The 14058-nt window shown below is 43.8% G+C and overlaps 1 protein-coding gene across 5 annotated transcripts in view; it reads left to right on the top strand.

Annotated features, from left to right (window-relative positions):
- The window catches only part of fhod3a (formin homology 2 domain containing 3a), a 44809-nt gene that overhangs the window by 21651 nt on the left and 9100 nt on the right, over positions 1 to 14058 (top strand). For 2 of the 5 annotated variants that reach the window (XM_084032358.1, XM_084032357.1), the window contains exons 4-16: positions 1533 to 1600; positions 3147 to 3252; positions 6989 to 7083; positions 7782 to 7893; positions 8043 to 8137; positions 8398 to 8541; positions 8728 to 8963; positions 9133 to 9159; positions 10381 to 10518; positions 10703 to 11104; positions 11857 to 11916; positions 12199 to 12333; positions 12959 to 13009. In XM_084032358.1, coding sequence (XP_083888484.1) covers positions 1533 to 1600; positions 3147 to 3252; positions 6989 to 7083; positions 7782 to 7893; positions 8043 to 8137; positions 8398 to 8541; positions 8728 to 8963; positions 9133 to 9159; positions 10381 to 10518; positions 10703 to 11104; positions 11857 to 11916; positions 12199 to 12333; positions 12959 to 13009 — 1669 coding nt within the window. The remainder of the gene's footprint in view (positions 1 to 1532; positions 1601 to 3146; positions 3253 to 6988; positions 7084 to 7781; positions 7894 to 8042; positions 8138 to 8397; positions 8542 to 8727; positions 8964 to 9132; positions 9160 to 10380; positions 10519 to 10702; positions 11105 to 11856; positions 11917 to 12198; positions 12334 to 12958; positions 13010 to 14058) is intronic. The other 3 variants (XM_084032359.1, XM_084032360.1, XM_084032361.1) reach the window with 3 other exon arrangements.

Raw genomic sequence — 14058 nt, 5'->3', positions numbered from 1 at the left:
TTGATGCTTATGTATAAATGTTAATGTTATTTATTTTGGCGAGGTTGGAATAACTTCTTAGTTCCCACACTTTGACGCTCACTGCCAGTTGCCACTAATGATTCGGATGATTTGATTATCTCTGCCGTAGATTGCAGATGTATTTCATGAATTTCACTGCCGATCTCACAGAAGTGGAGAGATAGAGACGGACGGACAGGCCTGTAATTCTTCGTCTGTGTGCGGAATGATAATGATTTTGACCTTGGCCTTGGGTTGGCCTTGTCTCACTTAGCTCACCACTGAGCTCCAGACAGCGGGCCTTTGCCTTCGTGCGCTTTTAACCCCCTCCTGATGGACTGGAGGATTTGTCATCAACATGCAAACTCTGGATTTGCACAGGCAGACTCCCAGACACCCTGCTGACACAGTTGAACACACAACTGTTCATATGCACACGACGGTGTGAACAATCAACCGAACAGACTGTGAGCTCAATGCAGAGCAGTGAGGAAAAATGTCTGTGTATTATCATGTACATGAAAATACAAGAGCAACAAAATATTGAATATACTGAATAAATAGTATACACTGAGAATATAGTAGAAATACGGTGCTTGTAATGCTATTGATGCAAATGTCACCTTTTACATAACAGGTAGGCTACATGAAATGACCTGGGAAGCAGCTTGGGGTTCAGTGTCTCACTCAAGGTCACCTCAACAGACAGTAGGAACCGGGGATCAAACTGCCAACCTTGTGGTTCAACACAGCCGCCCCTGTGGCAGGAATACATAGGCCATGATAAAGTACTATAAACACACTGAGTACAGCAAGTTCAGTTCTCAGGGTCACAAATTACCACATTTTAGGGCTCTGTAATATGGTAGGATTCTATTAATGATCTCTTTGTGTTCAATGCTGATAATAATACTTATAATAAGGCTTAATATCAGTACGATGGTATGAGAGCTCGTATAGTCATCAGTTCTGAGTGCTTTCCGTGTCGTGACCTGAATACCTCACTGTTGAAGCCCGGCCAGCAGCTCATTAACATTCCAATACAGCTCTAATCACCACCGCTGTGTGTGTGTGACAGAGAGAGAGAGAGAGGGAGAGAGGGAGAGAGAGAGAGAGAGAGAGAGAGAGAGAGAGAGAGAGGGCAACCACGCACTTGTTGCCCTGCGAGTCAGGAAGCGGAGAACGTGTGTGATGACGTGCCGTCTGCCTCAGGTGGTCACAGCCGAGCGCCGTGATTGGTTCCACCTTCTCCCGGCGTTCCTCTCTCCGTATCAAACTATTGTGCAACTTTTGCACAGCTGAGACTCATTTTGCTTCCATGTTTTATTGATGGAGTCGTGAAACGCATGAGGGTCGGTGAGAGATGAAAGGTTCACAGGGAAATGAACAAGTAAACAGGCTCACAGGCTCACACAGTCAGGTGGAAACATTTTTATTTAGAATCACTTCTCATTATGTGTACGAGCACTTTGAAATGTGTCCCTCTGTGGAATAACAGACAAGTAACCACTTCTTTGTCTCTGCCTCTACAGAAAGACTGTATAACTCCAATGGACGTGACTTGAGAAGGGCACTGTTCTCTCTGAAGCAAATCTTTCAGGTAACGCATATTTCACATGCAATTACTGTCAGTTTGTTGTTGCAGAAAACAGTTGGTTATTGTGGCCGCTGTGCGCCTCCATGATGACTGGGATCTCCATCAACGTGGCATTTCTCTCCCTGTGTGTGTGTGTGTATGCGTGTGTGTGTGTGTGTATGTGTGTGTGTGTGCCTGAGTGTGTGTGTGTCTGAGTCTGTGTGTGTGTGTGTGTTTGTGTATCTGTGTGTGTCTGAGTGTGTGTATCTGTGTGTGTGTGAGTGTGTATCTGTGTGTCTGAGTGTGTGTATCTGTGTGTGTGTGTGTGTGTGTGTGTGTGTGTGTGTGTGTGTGTGTGTGTGTGTGTGTGTGTGTGTGTGTGTGTACCTGTGTATGTGTGAGTGTATGTGTGTGTGTCTGAGTGTGTGTGTGTGTGTGTTGACATTTGTTTTTTTGTGAATCTTTATTTTAAGATGAGAGTCAGCCACCTAAAAAACCAAGGGCTTTTTCTGGATCACACACACACACACACACACACACACACACACACACACACACACACACACACACACACACACACACAAACACGTTTCAATCATTTTAAAGTTTTTTTAAAATTACATTACATTAATTTCTATGTTCGTGTTGCGTTACTCACATGAGTTAAACTGTAGCATCACTTGTATTTATTGATGTCACGCCAACTAGATGCGTCAGAGAGGAGGCGGGGCTTACCTCCACATCAGTCATGGCTGAAATAACCACTATTGCTGCTTTGTACATGTTGTAAAGTCCCAGATACGCAGGGTCATCAATCACCGTCCTGTCTGAGTTCAATACCATCACCCAGAGGTGCTCGGTGAATTTAATTGAATTAGTGTGGACAGTCTCTGTCATTCATGGCAAGTTCAGGCAAGTTGACGTCAGCTGTGATCTTTACTAAACATAACTGAGTTTGTTTGAAAATACGGTGTAGATGTAATTAACGCCATGACTGACGTTTAAAAGAGGGTTCTGCAGAGTCACAGTTTGAAGCTTTGAGCATTGACAAAGCTGCACGGACGTGACGATTCCAGTGAAAGCGTGTTGTCACTTTAATGGCCCCCAAAAATACACAAGTGACATTTGAGTAACGGTTGAATGAGAGGTTCTTCCAGGTTGTGTTTTTTTCACCAACACCTCTTGAATCTGCATAAATTACAAATTTGATAGTGTACTTAAAGGCTTTGAGTTTGGTCAAACGGCTCCCTTCAAATTCTTTCATCATACTTTTAATGTAGTTGTTGTCATAAGAGATGATATGTCACAAGCAACCCATTGCAAAACACATGGTTGTTGACATGTGTCAGCTGTCCTGGACATGTGGGGGGATTGAAAGTTTATATTGTCTAGTCAGTCCTAATCCTGCACATTACTGACATCAAGTGGTGACCAAAGAGAATGCATGGATAAAAGCATGTTTTAAGTGGGATTTTGAGTGGTTCTAAGTACACAGCCAGTGTATATTATGTTGTACTTCTATCCTGTACATATTATGCAATGCCTTCTCTCTGTCTCCCTTTCACTTCAGGATGACAAAGATCTGGTCCATGAGTTTGTGATGGCTGAAGGTCTGACATGTCTCATCAAGGTGGGAGCAGAAGCTGACCAGAACTACCAGAACTACATATTAAGAGGTATAAAGTTCACCATTATCAGATACAGCAACAATTATGCACACTATACAGACACACATTAGTGTAAAATATACTTTACAATAAGTTGTTTAGGTGAATCAAAAATACACCTATAAGAAATAAATTCTTCCTTGTTTGCATGGCTTTAACACATCGCTTTATTGGTTTTTACAGTGGAAATTATAAATGAAATGGCACCATGACACTTGGCTTTATATCAAGGAGAGAGTGTATCTGCAACAGCTGCTTATGTAAGCACCGTGCTCAAAGTTAATTTAGAGAGAGGGAATCATATCTCAACTGCACCAAAGAAACACCAAAGGGAGGACATTGAAATCTCTTTATTCATAAACGGCAAAAAATGAACAATTAAAAATCATGCGGGTTGAGTAAAGTTAATTGAAAAAGAGGTGTTTAAAAACATCAGAGCAGAGATTCTTTGGTACAATAAATCATCAGATATTCATTTTTCTTAACCACACGATTCTGCAGATATTTTGTAATCGTAGCTGGCAGTTTTTCAAGCACCTGAAAAACTTCAGTATTTCTCCTTAAATGTACGACTTAAATGAAAGTAAAACGAAAGAAAACAAACCCTCTATGAGAGATATTCAAAATGGGAGAAGAGCATAGACATAAGACAAATAAAGACATTTCTTGTGTGAAGTGACAACATATTTTTATGTTAATGTATGACCATTATCATTCATTATAAGGAAATAAAAAGTAAAACAAATTGTTTTCAGACCTTTAAAATAATGTCTGCATTATGTAGAAACAATTTCTTGTTGTTCCAACAACTGTGGACCCAGCTTTGTTAAGTGGATTGAAAGTCAATGCAAATGTTACATTGTGAAGACAGTATGATCACAGACAAAGGAAACATAAGCCTTGAGCAACAGACGATCAGACACTGACTCTGGCTCTAATTAAACAGCTCTTGAACTGCAGAATAGAGTGAACGAAGAACAGTACCAAGTAAACCAGCGTCACCGTCGTCATTGCCACCGCCATCATCGTCGTCACCGTCATCATCGTCACCGTCATCACAGTCATCATCATCATCATCATCACCGTCACCGTCATCATCTTCACCGCCATCATCGTCATCATCGCCATCATCGTCCTTTATTTCTTGAATCAGAATGCCATAAGGTCGAATAGAGCCCTCCACTATCTGTTGCTCCTCCGAGGGCGAGGCACGGTTGTCAACAGGAATGAGCCAGTAATCAGATCGTTCGCAAATCTCTCTCTTGTCAGGATTGATTCGGTTTTGCAGGATCACTTTGTAACTTTTCCCCGTTGTTTGTGATGTAAAGGTCTTGGCATAATCTTCCGTCTCAGCGATCTCTATGTCTGGTGTTGAGTAGATTCCTCTTCCATACAAAGCTCTGTCTCCTGCCTTGTAGTGGCCCTGGATGATGCCTTTGGCTCCGTCTAAGCTTGTCCCATGGTAAGAAACAGGCCATTCTCCAGGCACAGAGTAGCTCCTCCATCCGTCTTCGCCCAACCAGGTGTCTCCATCTGGAAATCTACCTTTGACCTTTAAGGCCATACGGTACCAACCTTTCGGACGCTTATAAAGCTCATTGCCTCTCTTACACTCGGCCGATTCAGACAGATGGGTGAAGTCGTAGTCGTACACCGGGTCAAAGAACTTTTGCACGTCGATGAAAAAGTAATCCCCATGAGCCTGTTTTCTCCCGATGAGGTTGTGCAGATGAAAGTCATCGACAGTCAAAATATTTCCTGCTGTGCGTCTATTCTTGTCATAGAGTTGCACAATTTGTCCAAAAAGAGAAGATATAACTTCAGCTTTCAGATTTGAGTCCATATACATGGTTGAGGAGAAGGAAAGTAAAGTTTCTCTCTTCTTCTTTCACTTCAGCCTGTGTGCGAGCTGACCTCTCTCTCTCTCTCTCTCTCTCTCTCTCTCTCTCTCTCTCTCTCTCTCTCTCTCTCTCTCTCTCTCTCTCTCTCCTCTTTCTCCTCATATGAACTGGTATTCATCACGTGGCAAAATTACAGGAATTACTTTCACTTTCATTTTGGCTGTACTGCTTTGACACAGAGCAACAGATGGCAGCTGATGAACCTCTTCTCTCTTTCCTGTTCATATGATTCTCACAATGTCGTCTTATCACCTTTAAAGTGGAACATGTAAACAAAATTCACAGTATATGAGCGTTATATCACAAAGGTCGACTTGCTGTCAACACAATGTCAAAGAGGAAGTGAAAGATCAAAGACTGCTTTTATAAATACTGAGCTCAAATGGCATTTAGTAAGAGAGAAACCATATATCCTATATAAAACCTACAACCTGCATTTTCAGATCTCCTGCTCGATTTTGATCTTATGTTTGCTGTAAGGACTCAAGATTTCCCTTTTCAAAGTGAATTCTTTACAGAGTTCTCCATTTCCTTCACTTCAAATCTTATCAAAGCAAGCAAGCTTTTTCTTTTGTGCAGTTAGTAGAGTTCCATCCATCGTATACCCTTATCCTGTATCCAGGCTCACGGTGGGCTGGAGCCGATCCCAGCTGACAATGGGCTGTAAACCCTGGACATGTAGAGACAGACAGGTAACCAGTCTATCACAGGGCTGACATGTAGAGACAGACAGGTAACCAGTCTATCACAGGGCTGACATGTAGAGACAGACAGGTAACCAGTCTATCTGACATGTAGAGACAGACAGGTAACCAGTCTATGACAAGGCTGACATGTAGAGACAGACAGGTAACCAGTCTATCACAAGGCTGACATGTAGAGACAGACAGGTAACCAGTCTATCACAGGGCCGACATGTAGAGACAGACAGGTAACCAGTCTATCACAGGGCTGACATGTAGAGACAGACAGGTAACCAGTCTATCACAGGGAAACATGTAGAGACAGACAGGTAACCAGTCTATCACAAGGCTGACATGTAGAGACAGACAGGTAACCAGTCTATCACAGGGCTGACATGTAGAGACAGACAGGTAACCAGTCTATCACAGGGAGACATATAGAGACAGACAGGTAACCAGTCTATCACAGGGAGACATGTAGAGACAGACAGGTAACCAGTCTATCACAGGGCTGACATGTAGAGACAGACAGGTAACCAGTCTATCACAGGGAGACATATAGAGACAGACAGGTAACCAGTCTATCACAGGGCTGACATGTAGAGACAGACAGGTAACCAGTCTATCACAGGGCTGACATGTAGAGACAGACAGGTAACCAGTCTATCACAGGGCTGACATGTAGAGACAGACAGGTAACCAGTCTATCACAGGGCTGACATGTAGAGACAGACAGGTAACCAGTCTATCACAGGGCTGACATGTAGAGACAGACAGGTAACCAGTCTATCTGACATGTAGAGACAGACAGGTCTCTACATGTTAGGACGGAAGCAAAGTCGCTGTCTCTTGTCACAGAGATTTAACTCTATAATTAAACATATTTTTGGAAGATGTAAATGAAAGTGTTGATGTTTTTGTGTGTTGAGTGCTAGCAACAAGTACTTAAGTTTTTCCATTTCCATGTCTTTGTGTTTTTGTCTTTCATAATGACCCAAGGAAGGAAACTCTTAGTCCCTGTTTATTTATAGCTACAGTAGATGGACCTGTGTGCTGCTCTCAGATGGAATGTTGTGTGTCTGGTTTGTTTACACCAACGTTGAATCATCTTTCTATATTTGTCTGGTCTTTCTAAATGAGAGTTTCTCCCCCTTTTCTCAGCTCTGGGGCAGATCATGCTGTATGTCGACGGGATGAACGGTGTCATTGGCCACACCGAGACAATCCAGTGGCTGAACACTCTTGTTGGCTCAAAGGTACAAAAACAACAACCTCACACACACACACACACACACACACACACACACACACACTGCAAGCAGGCTATCATCAGATCTGAGCTAAGCATTCATTGCTTGGTGAGCATTATTTTTAGCTTTTTATACCCAGAAACACATTCACAAACACATCTGCTACTGATTGCATTCTGTGTCCGGAACTTTTGTTGGCTTTGTGGGATTTTCATAATTGTTTAAAGGTACTCTTCTGCTTTTCACTGAAAGTATCTGTCTTGATTCCAGTGCCTCAAACCCAACATTGCATCATTTCTGTTTCTTTCTTAATTAAAATGTGTTTTTAATATGGACACTAGAGCACATACAACAAATACTATCCCTATATGTACCTTTTCTTAAACTTGTCAGGGAACCATGTCTGCATTGAACCAACTTAATAAAAGCACACACAACATGGACTGCAATGAACGAGGTCTGAACACGGGAACCCATAGACAACATCATCCACACTTAATTTCCATGTTGCCAATAATGATAAACTATACCATGTGAATTCAGACCGTCTGGCCAGAAGCCCCTAATAAGTGAGGAGTTAAAGGTATATCATGATGCGAGCAGAGGAAAAAGATTTCCGACATCTTGCTCATTATAATATGTCCATTGTTTGTATTGTTTCTCGTATCTGTGTGAGTTTCTAACGTTGGATTCCCCTCCTCTAGTTCCGTCTGGTGGTGAAAACGACTCTCAAGCTGTTGTTGGTGTTTGTGGAGTACTCCGAGTCCAACGCCCCGCTGCTGATAGAAGCCATCACCACTGTGGACAACAAGAGAGGTAGGAACAAGGCAACCTGCCACCAGCTGCTGAGGCACTTGTTCTCATCCATTAGCCTGTTAACCTGCGTTATTTACTGTACCTGTAGGTGCTTCTGTAGAGAATGACAAGGTAATTCATGTGTTTATTTGTAACGGACTGATTTCCAGGATGCAAGCCGTGGTCAAATACTATGGAGATCCTGCATGAGAAGGATGGCGTGGATACGGAGCTGCTGGTCTACGCCATGACCCTCATCAATAAGGTGACCGTGTCTGTGGTGTCTGTGTACGCAATACCGCTCTGCACTTTTATATTATTTGATTTAATTAGATGTTTTTATGATTAAGTTCTGGATGCAAATATAATATGATGCGATATGACTACTGGTACTACCAACCAGAGCGGCATTGACCAGGCCACGCCCCCTTTTGGGTGAAAGAATCTCACCGTCACATGAAGAGAGAAGAATGAAATCATTTTAAAACTCCTTGATGACTTACCCGTCTCCTGTTGGTCTCACAGACACTTGCAGCTCTGCCTGACCAGGACTCATTTTACGATATGGTGGATGTTCTGGAGGAACAGGGCATGGAGACAGTGTCCCAGAGACATCTGGGGCGGAAAGGAACAGATCTGGACTTGGTTGAGCAGCTCAACATCTATGAGGTTTGAGGCACACGAATGCATAGGATTACAAGGAAAATATTGTAAACTGCAAGTTAACTGCTCAGATTTCTGCCAAAACCCAATGAATATGACGTCATAGTATATTATGACATTTGTTTCATTGTAAAATAATTTTTGTGAAGTACTCACCGTTCTCACCTCACACCCAATCAACCTTTCCCTCAGACGACCCTACGGCATGAAGATGGCGACGGCGACAGCCAGCCGCCGCCAGTGGGACGCCGGGACCGGCGACGAGTCAGCCTTGGGGGCGGGGACAAAAAGCGCGGCCTGGAGAGGAGGCGGAGTCGCAGGGCCTCTCTTGTCCGATCCGGCCACGCGTCCCCCTGCAGCCCCGCCTCCCCACAGAGAGCCGGCTTCCAGCCTTTCAACGGACAGAGAGCTGAGGACGCGAGTGAGAGGTGAGAGAAGGAGAAGATGAAGGAGAGTCAACAAGCGTTACACCAACAGCGTTGTGAAGGGGTTGGCTTTTTTTCAGGAGATATTAGGAAAAAGTCATCACTTTTGAGACGCACGTGTGTTAACTGAGTAAAGTTCTGACTGTCTTGTACCAACACTTTTTTGCTCCAGAGCACTATCAGGTTCCCTTCAACCCATGTAAGTTCAAAGGTTGCTCAGAAAAAGGTCAGCCGCTGACCTCTGTGGCCTTCTGCCCATGTTTTCCCACCGCTGCTCCTCACCTTCATGCTGTAACAGCTACGAGTGTGTCTCATGTCACATAGAGCACTTTGAGTGGGTTATTTATTCTGCACTGAAACACTGGTGCCGACTTGTGCTCCATTTAAATAGATATATTTTAAAGTTCTCAGCAGCTGCACAAGCCTTCAGGGTTTGTAATTCTAATACAAAAAAAGCTTACTTATTAAACCGGCACAGGCTTATTTCAGTGTGTGTGCACAAAAAAGGGGAATTTGGAGCCGGCTGCAGCTGTTCACCTCAGGTTAATGTTCCTATCTACGTCTCTTTATCCTGTCAGTGTGTAACTGGACCGGAGCCGATGATGCCCCATGCCTCCGCTAGAATGAACCTCTTAGAGGGGTAGAGGTTAACAAGTCAAAAAGTCAAGTATATGATGGCAACTATCATGCTCACTTAAGTCTCAGTTTTGGTCTCAATTTGTTTGTTATTGATTCGGTGCTAACCATTTTCCATCTTAGAAATTGATGATTGTGTGTATGAGTGTGTTTTCTAGTGAAACAGAAGTCAAACTGTACGTTGTGTGTGATTCCACTTGTAGATGTTTTACTGAATGATGTGATCGGTGAAAGCCAGAGACTGCTTCATATTATGCATGCATGGAAATACACACACACACACACACACACACACACAGACACACACACACACACACACGGCTCTGGTCTGGTGGAACAACACCTGGCAGCACAGTCCCACATGTCACTGGACTAAACTGTTTGGTGACACTGATCTCAAGTCAGCCGTGGCTTCTTCCTCTCTTAACGTTCCACTCCTCTTCCTTGTCGCCATGTTTTGTTCACTTTTATTTACTGCATGTAAAACTACCTCCCTCCCCTTTTCATCTCATTTTTGTGTCTTAATACTGTTTTTCCATCACTTCTATCACCATAACCATCTGTGTGATTTGATAGTTCATTTGTAAACATGACTTCAACACATCAATCTGACCCTCCATCTCTCCTTCCATCCTTCCCTCTGTTCCGTCTCTTCATTTCTTCTAAAGTGTGGTGATTTCCATTTGCATGCTTGTCTTATGTATTGCATCATCTCTCCCTCAATCCTCTCCCTTAAATATTCCACCCATCCATCCTTCCATCCTTCCCTGCCCTGCCTCCACAGAGAGGAGGAATGTGAGGATGTGATAGAGGAGGAGGAAGAGGAGGAGGAGGAGGAGGAGGAGGAGGAGACTCCAGTGACTGAGTCTGACTCGGATGAGCAGGAGGGGGATGATACAATGTCCAAACTGACCACCCTCAGGTATTTTAGGACATGGTGGTAACGTGGAGATGAAGTAATAACCTGTGGTCTTCTAATGTATCTACGGGGTCGACATGTAAAGCCGCAAAGCTATTTCATTGTCTCTTTTGTCTGTTTTGAGTTGGTACTTGGTTTAGTTTCATCTATTTATTCCTCTCAATCCATTCCTCTGTTCCTCTGCCAGACTTCCATCCACAGTTCACCGAACAACCGTCCAGTCCATCACCATCACTTCCAGAAAGGAGACTAGAAAAGAGGAAGTGCAGAGGAATCAGACTGAACCACCTCCAGCACCCACCCTCCGCTCCCCCTCTACCCCCACCTGTTCTCCTCCCACCTCCCTGCTCAGCCCGCCAGCACAACCCTCCCTTCTCACATCCCTGCTGGCCAGGAAGAGGTCCATCGTCACTGTCCCGGCTACCAAGGAGGTCAGCCCGCCGTCACGCGGCAGCTCTCGCCCCTCCCCCGAACGCCTACCCTACACGCCCCACTCACCTTTCCACCTCTTCTCCTACGACCTTGACGAGGAGCCGTCGCCCCCGGCTCCGCCCAAACCCAGCGAGGAGTCACCCAAAACATCTCCCAGGTCAGGCGGACAGCAGAACCCAATCTTCCATGACTTCAAGAAGCTCTCCTTGCAGCTCTTCTTGACATTTCCACCTTTATCAATTTCCACTTCTGTTTCCGGCTTTTGTCCTTCACCAGCTTGGATCTCCTCGCACCACTTTGGCTGTTCATCACCTCACCTTTTCACCAAGTCCCTTTCACTTCTTTGACTGCACGGCTTCTCACCTTCAGCCTGTCAACTCTTCTATTATCACCTTTTGTTCCTTCAGATCTCTTCTAATAGTTCTGTCAATATGTGGATAGTCTGCACTTGTTTGCAATCCTCACTTTGTCTCCCAGTGCCACCGCTTTTCTCTTCTTACAGTTAGGACCTGTAGTCTCTCCTCGCTTCTTAGTGGGATTATGTTAGTGTCTCAGCTTTACTTCATTCACTGTATTACTTATGTTGGAGAAGGACTGTATTTCCATATGAAGTATACCAACCCATGTAAAGCATGTTATAATACTCCTGGATAATCCTGTTTTATCCTTAATTATGAATGTTTATAATATTCAACCTCTGTTAATCAGAATTGTTATAACCATACCAGTAGTCATCTGGTATCAGGTATCATATCAGATTCCCAGTGGACTTAAGTGAGGTGGACTTTCCCAGAAAACATGAGGAAATAAACACCCCAGCCGTAACAAGGCGTCACATTCGTTTCTCGCCGGCTGCTTTGGAGATGTCACTCACTGTCGCCCGTTTTTGTCGCCCCTTCTCTCACCCAGGAACGGAGGTCTCGCGTCCTACTCCTCTCACAGCACCCCGAGTACGCCGACCAGCTCCAGGTGAGGGAGGAGGGCAACATGTGACTGCACACGTGACTGTACCCGTCCTTGAAGTATACACTTGTGTACTCACATATGAGTAACAGGATGCATGTAGTGTATTCATGGTGACTGCGTACTGAAGTAAATGTCATCTCAGCTCCCGTGTTCTCCAGTTAGGAAGCCGCTCTTATTATATACATGCAGTCATTATGACATCATTATGACATGTTACATACATGCATAAGCTCTGTATGTACCCATGCGTGTGAATCACAGCATCTTTCTCTCTCTTTCCTGCAGGCCTGCGTTGGGAGGACTTGTGTCCTCCTCATACCGACAACACCAGGAGTCTCTGGCGGCCGAGCGAGAGCGCCGCCGTGTGGAGAGAGAGGAGCGCCTGCAGAGGATCGAGAGAGAGGAGAGGAACAAGCACAAGTGAGGCTCGCTGGCTTTCTGGTTGAGATGAGAAGATAGATTACATAACAATGAAATCAACTATTACTCCAATCATTAAGTGGTATTCTTCCATAAATATGGGGGGCTCGCATATTAAAACAAGATCATAGTTGATCATAACTAAAACAGCAGAAGCTGTTATGACAATTCCCATATTGCACCTCAAAAGCATCTTAGATGAGACCTCCCTGTCCCTAAACAGCCTCCTCAACCAACTCAGACTCCCTGTTCACCTTTTCATGGCTTTGTGTTCAGACTACTAAGCTATGGATTGAAAATATGAGAGTGGTATCGATCTCCTCATCTCTTTCAACAAGAAAAGGAAAAAGTAGAAGAAAGAAATAGATTAAAACACTAATAAAGCAATAGTTGATTACTATAGAATTAATAATAATTAATTATCTTTATTTTAAAGGACTAAGTTTACAGTAAAAAAAGTGACATTACCATACAAAACATGAGGAAATAAAGATTATGGGTTACACCAATACCATAACTGCTTGTGTGCATGGCGTGCCAACGTGTCATGAACACACAGAGGACCACACAGGTGTAGGGTTTGATTATTATGTTTTATAATGTTCTGTTTGTGTGTCTCTCACAGCCGCGGCTATGTGGATAAAATGGAAGAGGCCCGGCTTGCGCGGGAGGAGAGGTGAGTGTGTGCACTAAATCCAAACAACACACACACTCAGCCGAACCCGTGGGGGATATGTGGTGGTTTGGGAAGCTCGGTAATAGCGTAATTGTTTTCAGGTTAAAAAGGTTGGGCGGGGGTGGGGGGTGGGGGGGTACTGAACCGATTTCTTTTATTTTTTTCCTGCTGGTTCTGCCTGTTTTCTCTTTTTAAGGAGCTGTATTTTAACAGCCGTGCACTGCCAAGGGCTTGATTCTTTTGGCTGCATGCTGTGAGAAAATCAGATTCCAGGATTTGTCGAGCTTTTCACACGACTGCACGTGCACATGCACCGAAAGACGTCCAACTGGAGGACGTGTACGTTAAGACACGCAAAGAGTTTTCATCAGGCTAATAAATGTACAGTGGTGTGCGAATGTGAATCCCAGGAAACAAGGGATTTACTCTTCGAAGGTGTGTGAGGTCACCATGAGATTCAGGATGGATCATGTCCATTCAGTATCCATCCAAACGTTGTTTTAACCTGAAAACAATTACTCTGAGGCGTTTCTATGCCAAGTGCTGTTGTTTTTCCTGTTTCACACCGTTGACACAATAACACACAATGTCGGGCTGAAAAGATAAAAGGGTGTCAGAGCAACAAAAAAAAAGACAAACTCAGAGCAGATTGAACAATCCAACAACAACAGGTGGAGGAAACGAGACAGACTAGATTCCTGAAGTGTGTCGCAAATGTCTAAAGTTGGTTTATTAAATCTGCTGAATACAATTTCTATTTCCCTACTCCCTAAATGCCTCATTTGAACGATTGCTTGGCTGCGAGATGCAAGGTGCTAATTACCAGATGTTAGCATGCTAACACACCAATAAACATTATATCTGCTGTGCCAACATGTAGCCTCACAGAGCAGCTAACATGGCCGTAGACCTGTCATCTATAAATTACATGATAATCATTGTTATATCATCGCCAAACATGGGATCAATCATATCACTGCTGATTGGGTGATACCATCTTTAATAGCATGACAATATCAGATCAATATTTGACAATACATACACGTTTT

This window comes from Eutrigla gurnardus (genome assembly GCF_963514095.1).
Source record: "Eutrigla gurnardus genome assembly, chromosome: 17".
NCBI lineage: Eukaryota > Metazoa > Chordata > Actinopteri > Perciformes > Triglidae > Eutrigla > Eutrigla gurnardus.
This window is presented reverse-complemented; position numbering and strand designations above follow the sequence as displayed.